At 42.0% G+C, this 10,790-nt stretch overlaps 1 protein-coding gene across 1 annotated transcript; it reads right to left on the bottom strand.

Annotated features, from left to right (window-relative positions):
• Positions 1-489: 489 nt before the first annotated feature.
• LOC308064776 (ligand-dependent nuclear receptor-interacting factor 1-like) lies at positions 490-3,707 on the bottom strand (the record flags this gene model as incomplete). Its single annotated transcript, XM_080389772.1, has 3 exons — positions 490-644; positions 1,705-1,923; positions 2,577-3,707. The coding sequence occupies 3 exons, from the start codon at positions 3,705-3,707 to the stop codon at positions 573-575; spliced, it is 1,422 nt and encodes a 473-aa protein (XP_080245898.1). The 3' UTR covers positions 490-572.
• Between the last annotated feature and the right edge of the window lie 7,083 nt (positions 3,708-10,790).

The raw sequence follows: 10,790 nt of genomic DNA on the forward strand, positions 1-10,790 counted from the left end.
TGTATGTACCAGGTGATGCTTCTCCCACAAGTGTGGAAGCCTGCTAACTCCATCACTTTTCCACTAGTGAAGAGAACACACTCAGGCTGTAAGAAGGGACCCACTCAATAGAAAAAGTTCTGAGACAAGAAATGACCAGTGTTTTCAAAATACTAAATGCAAAACTAATGACTGAGATGATTTTTTAAAATTCAATGAACAGAAGCACAGTACAAAGCACAACAACCACTCCCACAAATACTGATTTGAAGTTTTGTAACTTAAGAGCAGTGAGAACCATTTTTCACTTCTGCTGCTTGCATTTATGTATTGCTTCCACTGACATTTCTCATTCTTCAAGGATTTTGAAAGCTTGTTTACATTCCTTTTTCATCTTGATGTTTCATTTACAACTGGTGTATCTGCAGATAAGGCTTGTCACTAAACAGAAAGTAAAGTTTTGCTCTGGGAAAATTCATCTGGGACATCTTAAATGCACAGGATTTTTTCAGACTCTCACGCTGAATGCATAGAATAACTCTTCCCCCCTTTTCCATGGTCTGTGCAGTGTTGCATCTCTGGTTTGAATGTACTTATTCTTCTCCTTTGAGATTGCTCCAGTTACTGTTCTTCTCTTTGGCAAAACTGGCTGAAGTGGCAGTTTGCTGTTAAACAAAAAGGATCCAGTGTGTGACGATTAATGCCTACACCCTCAGCCAACTATCACTTAATCCATAATTTATTTGCTTTCCAAAAAGAATCATCTAGGTTGGACAGTGTAGGAGAAAAACAAAAATGTGCTTTACACTGAGACTTTGTTGTTCCTGTCCACAAGGAGATTCTGGTGCTGTTCACGCAATGGCCTTACATTGGCCAGGTAGGCAAATATATTACAGCAAATAGTACTGAGATCATAAAAAGAACCCATCATGTTCAATATCAATATAAACACGAGCTCATCACATTACTGAATTGGAGATTTTAAGATAAGCTCCAAAATTAGTGTCTTTGTCAAATGAGTAGATTAAATAAACATTACTTAAAATGGGTCTGGGCTTGACTACTTTCACATCTAGGGAAAATGTGAATATATATATTAGTTTCATTTCTTACCCCCACTTCAATTGTGATGACTCTGCGTGCTGTTGAAAGGGGCACAACTGTATATATACAGAAATTCTGATGTGCCATTATATTTATCTAGGATGCCGTAAATTAAATGTGTGTTATTTCAGAGCATTTAGACATAGTTTTTTTAAACAGTTATCAGAAATAATTTTAAACATACATATTAAAAAGATGCACTTCATTAGGGCATGGTGCAACTAGAGAGATGTGATCTATAGATGAAAAGAGCAGAGATCTCCTTCTCCCTGAATGAAGAACTGCTTTCCCGTTTGAAATCTTACTTACTATGGTAAAAACTACCTTTAGTGAGATCCACTGTTCTTGCCAGAGGATTTAGTTAAAGCCTGCAGAAAATAACAGAATGTAATGGAGCAAATGTAGACTGCAAAGACAGTCAGTTTCCAGACTCCACCAATAGCAACAACATAAAAAATATCAGCATAAGTGATTCTTTATAAACATCACAAGCTTCTCAAATAGAAAATGTTTTATGATGGGGGCTTAAACACTTAAAACTTATGAAAAGTGTGCTAATGATGCGTAATGAACACTTCAAGGTGATGCATACTTTACATTCCTTTATGGACAGTTAAGTACCTTTGGCATGTTTCCCCATTCCTTTGTCCTGCTGGTTAACTTCCATTTAAGTGCAGATGGCTCCGTAAGTTCAGGGAGACTTACCCTGTTCAGGCAGACTCTTACATCTCTAACAATACCAAATTTCTTTCTTAGTTCTTTGTCTTCTTCCTGACGTGCATCTTTCTCTTTTCTTTTCTGCAAGCCTTCTTTGGATAGGAATGCAATCTTGCTGAGGAGCTGAAATAAGAAAGAGTAGAACTTGACCATCTGAAAGTGAGTGTTGGATAGCCATTTTCCTCCCACACCAGATTAATTTCACAGCTTGTTTCTACTTTCTCCTCTACTTCAGCGATGTGGCTTTGCAAGGAGAATTTAATTAAGGAGGGACCTTGCAAGCAGCCTTTCTCTTTTCTTTCACTGTTACTTTAAAATTTGATCATGATGGCACTCATCAGCTGTTTTCAGAAACCCCACCTCCTCACCTGGGAAATATCTCACCATTGTAATAAACCCAGTTCTGCTATTTTCTAAATAGAAACAGGCTGCTCCCATTAAGTGCAGTGCTTTTGTCCTTTTCAAAGACTCAAAGAATCTTCATATATCACAAGATGGATTTTTTTCTCAGCATTATTTAATTATATTTTCCTTTTAAATGGTAAAGTCTTAAAGACCTGCAAGCCTTATTTTGCTTTACTCTACAGTGATTGTGTCCACTGGAGTTGTGTTTGGCTTCTCCACAAAAGTGAAATCAAAACTGGGTTACTCATCTTTCACAGCACTTGTCCTGTTATAAATAGGCTGAAGAAGGCACTTTGCCTTCAGCTATATCTAAGAGGAAAGTAATTTACTATCCATACATAGACACTCAACTAATCATCAGAGGTTACTACCTGTTGTCTTTTCCCAGTTGAAGGGGAGCATTGCTTGGGCTGAGAGATGGTAGTCACCCCGTCTGAAGAGAAATGTGTTCCATGTGAAGTTTTACCTTGGTGTGGAAGGGGAGCAAAGGTTGTAAGACATTTGATGTTCTCTTTTACAACATACTGTCTTGAAAGCAGCGGATGTAAAACTTTGGTCGTTACGTCACGCATAGCACTACATGTAATGAGCCAAACCATGGTCTTCCTAAGCAACATATCGTGGCCATGTATTTCCATTTTTGGTGACAGAGCTTCACGCCTCCTTACATACAGAAGGTAGGCTTGCCTATTATATATCACTACCGCGTTTTCCTTAAAGAGAGAAATTTCCAGTTGCTCCCCAATAGGACTGACAGATGAAAATGATAACGTATTCTTGTAATCCTCCCTCTTGATATTGGTCAGTGATTTTAAAATTCCTGAAACAACACTGTTAGATGACTTTACAACAAGAGGATATGATTGTGCTATCTCTAGCTTTTCTTGTGCAAGCTGTTTCACTGGGGTTATTTGGGAACACTTCATATCCTCAGTTACTACACCAGGCCTAGAACAGTGTCTTGTTAAGTTTGGGCTGGTTAGTACTGAAGACTTTGGAAAATTGTCCCAAAAGGGGCTGGAAGCCTCTTCCACCTTGAGTACTGGCCATACATAAGTTACAGTTGGTAGTTCTGTAGCTTGCCTTACTTCAGAGACATTTTTAGCTCTGTCTGACATTATTTGCTGCATCTTATGTGGGAAAGAAGAAAGTGGTATTGATGTGATTTTGGCTTGAGGTGGTATCTCTAGATCATGTTTTAAAATCTGTGCTTGAGGTTCTTCAGTAGCCTTAAGAAGTTCAGAGATTCCTGAAACTGATGCTGTGTCTTCCTGGTCAGCATGAGTTAGTGAGAGACGTGTTTGCAGAGAGTGCTTTTCAACTAAGCTTTCATTACTCCAAGCATTAGAAACTGTTGAGAACTTTCCTCTCTCAGCAGAGGTCGCACCACCATTTTCTAGCATGTCAAAACTTCTGGTAGAAAAATCTTCTTCGCCCTTCAGTTCCTGATACTCTAGCATCACAGCAGGTGTAGTACTGGCTTCTGTCTTCAGAAAAAGCATTACGGTTTGACTTAACGTGTTCTGTTTAGACAGGTAAGTACTATGATCAGGCAGCTGTAAACATGGGCAAGGCTTCCAGAGGAAAGACAATGCAGAAAGAGTTTCAGTAGGTCTTATCTATCTTGATCTCTTTCCTGGTGGGCTTCATTTATGCAGCCTGACACACTTAAAATAAAAGTTGATACAAATGAAAATGTGATTATATATTCGTAAGTGCACAGAAAGTGATCTTTTTCTAGTTAACTCAAAAAAAATAAAACCCATGAATATATTTGTGATTTAAGTATTAACAAAAGCTTATCTAGCCAGTTGGATTTTTCTGCAATAATAATTTGTTATGAGATACTTCCAGTCTTGAATTAAATTGGCAGTGAGTTTCTGCCCACTTCAGTAGGAATTTGCCCAATAGTGCAAACTGCTGGTGGACAGGATCTATTTTGTTTAGATGCAGTATCCTCTCACGTAAGAAGATGTAATCTTAGATACAATGCCATTAAAATCAATGCAGATTTCTAATAAAAAATGGGCTTGATCAAAGACCTTTATAATAAATTTTCTACTTTGCTTGCAGAATTACTTGACTTCAGCAATCACTCCTAGATTTAACTATTCTCAGCTGGAGTAGAATCAAACCCAGTAGCTTTGTCATGGCTTTTAATAACGATGTTCAAAATACCAATTTCAGTATCTTACCCAATACATATCAAGACCTTCCAAGCAAAGTGTCATTGTGAAATGCTAACAACTATAAGTACACAGCTGAATTTACAGAAGGAAACGGGAAATTTAAACTTGTATCATGAGGAAGGCAAAGGCTCTGAAACGGATTAAAACCAAATTAATTTTGAATTAACAGATCCTATTTCAATGGTTATGTTCTCCTACTTACCTTAGCACTACAGACTTGATTTTGTAGTCACATTACTTGCATGTCAATCACACAACTCTGAAGTGTTTCTTAGCCCTCCTAAATATCAAAACCCACAGTGAATTCTTGTCTCCATAACTGAAGAGTTAAGTTCTACTACTTAACTTACAAAAATAAATGTAATAAAGGCAAGTTCAGTGAGCCTCTGTTTAGGATCATGTAAATTAACCTTCCTGAGTCCTTTTAACTAGCACAAATGAATAAATTGAAAAACAAGATGACATTTCCTCCTCATCTAGGTTGCACCTCCTGCATTTATGATGCATGCATCTAGATGTAATCACATAATTCCAGCAGTCTAATCAAGATTAATTAGAAATAATTATATAAATTGTCAACAAATTATTTGAATAATTGATTGCACATATAGGATGAGTGAGACCTTCTGTAAAAGCAGAATGTAAATCCAGATTTTTCCTTTGCTTTCTCTCATGAATGGGGTTTTTTTGGCCTTTCACTTCTGGTTTTAGGGATTCTATCTGCATCCAGCATTGCAATGTGATAAAGCTAGGACAGGGCTCCTGCCCCATAAAGTCTCTTACTGGCCTCTGCATTAGCCTTTGCACTCTTTTCATTAGGCCTTAGCACTGGACCATCAAATATTCAACTTCTGGTGCACAATCAAAAGAATGGTTCTTCCAGAGTGATTGCTGAGTAATAAGGATTTTGCTATTATTTTTACAGCATTGGGAGAGTTTCCACAATACCCTTAAACAAAGTCAAAAAAAGAATCCCAAGGATATGAATTGTTGACACATATCTCAAAAAATGGAAAGCCTCAGAAATCCAGAGACAGAGCAATTAAACTGAAATAAAAAAGGGAAGAAGAAAAGCTTGTGGCTTTGAGGCAAAGAAATCCTGCTTAACTGTGAAACCACCTGAAAAAGAGACAAATACAGCTGCAGAAGAGAAAACTACTTGATTCTCAGAAGCCATAACTCTCTACTGTGAAGGCTCTGAATTGACTGATGTAGGAAAAGGGCTTATTGCCATAGTCTCAAATGTTGCTCTCTACAGTTCTATGTGCCATTTAAAGACATCCTAGCTAGCTGTCACTGCCAAACAAATTCCACTGAAAGCACAAAAAAGCAAACAAAATTTGCTTTACAAATCTGAACTGTTGTATTCACTGTTGTAGGCAAGCTCTGAGTTCACAGACTGTCGAGGTGACTCGGAGAAGTGCGACCTGCCCCATTCCTCTTGCACATACCCAAAAGCTTTGTGAGTATCAGCACTGTTAAAGCAGCTTAGTTTCTCCTGCCAGTAGACACAGACGAGCATACTTTGTGCCCCTACCACTGAATAGTGCAGAGGATGTATTTTTTGCTATGTCCATCATAGCGGTGCCAAGACCCCTTTACGGACTGCAACTTGGAGAGCAGGGAACGCAGCCTAGACCTCTGACAAATTTTCACTGTACTGGTGGGCTAGACTTGTGGCCTGTGAGCTTGTTATCACTCCCTGGAATAATTATTTTGGCCTATAACCTGCTCCTGGCACCTTTAGTCCTGGGAATAATGAAGGAGCCGGTAGCAGGTCTAGTAAAATATCTGTTAGTGGCAGCACGCTCCCAGCCACCATCTTCCCAGGGCAATTCAGGAGCACTCCAGGACATGTGCGTAGGTACATGCAGCACACACTGCACATGAATTAACCCTGCTAGTCAGGCATGTCTGCATGCATCCTTTTTTAAGTCATCTTGGGCACATTCATCTCCTCCTTTGCCTTCTGTTTCTTGTTTGGCTCAAAAATTTGGGCATCAGTTCTCTATGCTGTCCCTCAGAATCAAAAAAAGCAAAAGCTTTGGTTCTTGACTGTGGTGAATCCAAAATAAGACCATTCTAATAATCCCATGCATGACTGGGGACTGTGTTAATGCAAGTAATTAATAATGTCTTCAGTCCTGACACTTTGCCACGCACAGCGACTAGTAGACGGACCTTATCTATCATCACTGGAAGAAGCAAGGAGCCTCAATCCCAGCATTGTGTTGTCTGTAAATAGCAGCAATTCACACTGATAAAAGAGGTATTGTACCTTATAGTTCTGGTAACGCACATCTTACTGTACAGCACTGACTGCAGTTGTATAATTTTGTTCTTGAGTTTGAGAGAACCACTTCTGTCATGGATCTCAAGGTCCCCAATGCAATTTAAAAAAGAATGATATATTCACATACCTTAAAATGTCCTTGTTCACACACGCACACACAAATCTATAAAAAAACCCTTTCTTCTTCCACCTTAAAACAGACTGCAAAGCAGAGCCTCAGACTTAGAAAATAAGCAGCACAGATTCCCTTATTACTTCTAGTTTATGTAAACAAATCTTTTCCTTCTGAAGTGATCTTACAATCTAAATTTTATGATTGTGACTCACTGTTTCCCGGCTTCATCAGAGATGAAGACAGCAAAGAAAATTAAGTCTTACAAGAACATACAAAAATACTAAAATTCAATTTTTCCCTTATTTTTTATAAAAATGTACATATGAATATTGCAACTGTGGGAGGTTTTATGTTCTAATTAGCTTTTCATTTGTAAAACTTTGGTTTGGCACTGTAGTTTGGTTATGTTTCTCATACAGTAACAATTCAGGGGGAATTCCAAGGCTATCTCTGAAAAAAACTGGATTTCCTGATATACAGGCATGACAGCTGCTAGTGTTTTGCCTGGTCTTGATCTCACGTATATCCAAAGTGCTTTCAGCTGTTTTATCAGAAAGCTCTTAAGAGACAGCATCTGCTTGGTTAAGTATCCTTATTTTAACACTACTTCTACATGGAAGGGTCACACAGGTCTATGAAGTGTCTATAAAGTGGCATATGTTACAAAACACAGGTATGACACAGCTCACTAGATGTGCTATATGGTTTAACATACATAGTTCTTTCCCTTTTGCAATAGATAGTATCCACACAGGCTATTAAAAATGCTGTAGTGTTCAGGGAGAGAACAGTTTGGAGAGCTACTAAAATGGAAAAATATTTTGGTGTTAGTACAGTGTTGTAACAGTTCTCTTGCTTAGTTTCTCAAATTATGGGCAAACTGTTTGGGTGAAACGCTGTTTTCTGAGAAGCAAGTGTTAGTATACAACTTCTTGAAGGTTAGCAGCCTCTAAAGGGACCGTGTTTTGCTGATGGCAATCCCTCCTCCAGGAACTGAACATGAATGCTGTATGTAAATCATAATGCAAAACACCCTGTGAGTCAAGGCCTGAACTGGCCTTCTGCTCTACCTCTGAAGGCCATGAGGACTCTCTTTCATGGTTTTTGTATCTCCCACAGCCCTGCTGCCCTCTTGTAGCTGAGGTTCCTCTCGCTGTCTCTTTAAGCAAGGCTATGACTCTGGCACAGAAACTTGTATTATCTTCACAGCACAAGTGCATGTGGCAGAGAAGGGGGGACATCCAACATGATTTACTTACAGCTCAGTGGTGCTTGTGAATGTTTACAAGAGCTTAATAATCACCTCATCAAATGTACCGCTCTACTGCAGGCAGTTCACTGCCTTGCACCAGTCATGCTGGAGAAGACTAATCACGTACAGCGTGTGCCAAAGGTCCTTCTAGCCCAGTCCCTGCATCTGACAGTGGCCAAAAGTGGAGGCCCAGCAATAATTTCAGAAGAGGTTATGCACACGGTGATACTTTCTTGAATACACCCCAGTCTCCAACAGGCAGAGACACAGGGCCTTCCTGAGCCAGTGATGATCTCTCCGTGGATTTTCTGCTAGCACTGTACCCTGCTGTGTACCACCACCCACGTCCACAGCAGCTTCTACCCCACAGCAGTGCCTGGCTGGGTCACATACAGCTGCAAAACTTCCTCAAACCCACAGTTTGCAGACAAACTCCAGCCTTCCCAGTAAGGCTGGTGTGTGCTGGGCCAGGCTGGCAATTGTAGGAGGGGGTGCGGTTAGTTACCATTACATTTGGAGCGCAGGTGCCAAGTTAGAGGAGTATTGTGGACTGCTGTGACAACTGCTAAATGCAGAGAACCTTCCAGAACCAGAGGTCCACGAGTGCCAGTGCCAGACACCACTCACGGCCAGGCACACATGGGGCTGGGCTTTTCATGGGGTCTGTACCGTGGCACAAACACTTGCGTCCTGGTAGCTGGGTCCATGCGGCCACCACAGGGTCACAGCAGAGGGGTCCCCACCACCCTGGGCTGGCAGCAGCTGCCCCTTGGCTCACTGGCCTCACACGCCAGGTCCCTACCCTGTGTGCAGGAGGGGGTCCCCTGAGCCCCAGAGCCCCCCTCCGGCCTGCCCCGCTGCCCCGCCAGGCTGCAGCTCCCCTCAGGCCCAGGGCACCTCACCGCGCCCTTCAGAGGCCCTCGACCCCCAGCCAGGCCCTCACCGGCTGCGGAGGGGAGACAGTACCTGGCCCAAACCTCCTTCTTGACCTTTCCTCAAAGCTGCTTTCCCACCACCACCAGGCAGTGTTCAGGAGACAGAGCAAAAGCAAACTTTCCCCACTGCAGCAGAGGCGAACACTGAGGCCCCCATCCCGGGCACGCCTGCGCTGCAGAGGGGTGGCCAGCAGCCAGCTGCCGCTCCAGCGGGTGCCAGCCCTCCTGCCCTGCTGAAGCCCTTGGGGCCATGGGCGCCTGCTTGCCTGAGCCCCGGCTATTTCTCCTCAGCTGCCAGGCCCTGGACAAGGAGTCACTGTCACGGAGGGGCTGTGACATAAGATGGCCACGCACCAGGGCCTCCATTGAGGGCCGGCCAGGCACTGCCATGGGGCAACTCCCCCAACCCACCGAGGAGAGGGGCCTGTTCTCTCCGCCGCTTTACCACACTGGGAACAGCACCTGAAAGTGTTTGAGTGAGCAGCCAATTTAATGTGAAATACCTTAATCTGTATTCACAGAAGCACAGAATCATTTGGGGCCTCTTGCAATCATCTTGTCCCACCCTGCTACAGCACAAGCGGTTGTGCAGTGGGTTGTGGCCTGGTTCACTCCCAGCACGATAGGCTTTGAAATAGTCTACAGCTTCATAAAATGCTAGAAATAAGCAAGCTGCTTTATTGTTCCCATCCAGTTAGTAGCTCCTCTTGGAAAACTGCTCAGAGCAGTCAGACATTTTATTTTACACTAATGAGTGAAATAAAGCTAGAGAAATATAAACCACAGATATAAAGTGGCTGGTGAGATGCATCATGAAGAAAACCACCTGGTGCTCCAAGTTTGAAAGTCTTAGCACCTTCACTGAATTTCTCCAGGAGTCATTAGGTTAAATTCTACCTGAAACTAATTTCCTGGGATCATTCGCCATCGGCTACCTCCTGACAAGGAATTTTACTTTTAGTCAGAGGACATGTTTCATACCTGTCATGTGAGGTGAACATCTGCTGTCTCTGGCTGCCCACAGCTGTAAGGTTGCCAATGTTCAGTATTTGCTCTTAGTGTCTAAGGATGCCTGAGAAATCAAGGCCACTTCCTCCCAGTCAGGTAATAAAAAAGATAGTCCTTGCCCCAGAGAGCTTTTGAAGCAAAAACTTCAGAAAGATAATAAGGACTTTCTTCCCTGTTCCTGCTGACCTACAGAGTTTTACGGAAATGATATCCTGCTGTGATACAGGCAGGAGCAAGGAGCATAAAGCAACATACGTGGCTTTAGCACATATAACTGCTTCATTGTGGGCAACCCCAGGAATGACCGTGACCTTCAGTACCATTTCTGAGCATGACAGGATATTCAGCCTTGGCCACTGACGTGCCTATTAGTAGATGGGGGTGAGAAACAGAAGATGGAAAGGAAGGAATGGGCTGAAAAGGTAAAGAACAAAGATGTGAACTGACAAATTTGCTCTTCCCTCTCACCTCCTCTTTGCCACCAGCTTTTTTTGTGTGAGCTGAGAGACAGTGAAAGTAAAGGAGAAGAAACACTCTGGCTGGCTGTGTTCTGCCCACCTACAGCTTTCAAAGGCTAAGAAGTATTTTAAGGAAGATGGGAGCTACAGTGCAGCCAATGGGGGAGAAAAGGATGCAGAGATGTTAACCCTAGCTAGTGGCATCTAACTGAGGACCAAAAGGGCAGTGGGTGTTCAGATTTTGTGTCTGTGTCTGTGTGTGTAGGGAGGGAGGAATGTAATGCGGGGCAAAATTATCCATACATAATTCCTTCTTTGAAAAAAAAAAAAAAAAG

The sequence above is a fragment of the Falco punctatus genome, assembly GCF_963210335.1.
Source record: "Falco punctatus genome assembly, chromosome: 5".
Classification (NCBI taxonomy): domain Eukaryota; kingdom Metazoa; phylum Chordata; class Aves; order Falconiformes; family Falconidae; genus Falco; species Falco punctatus.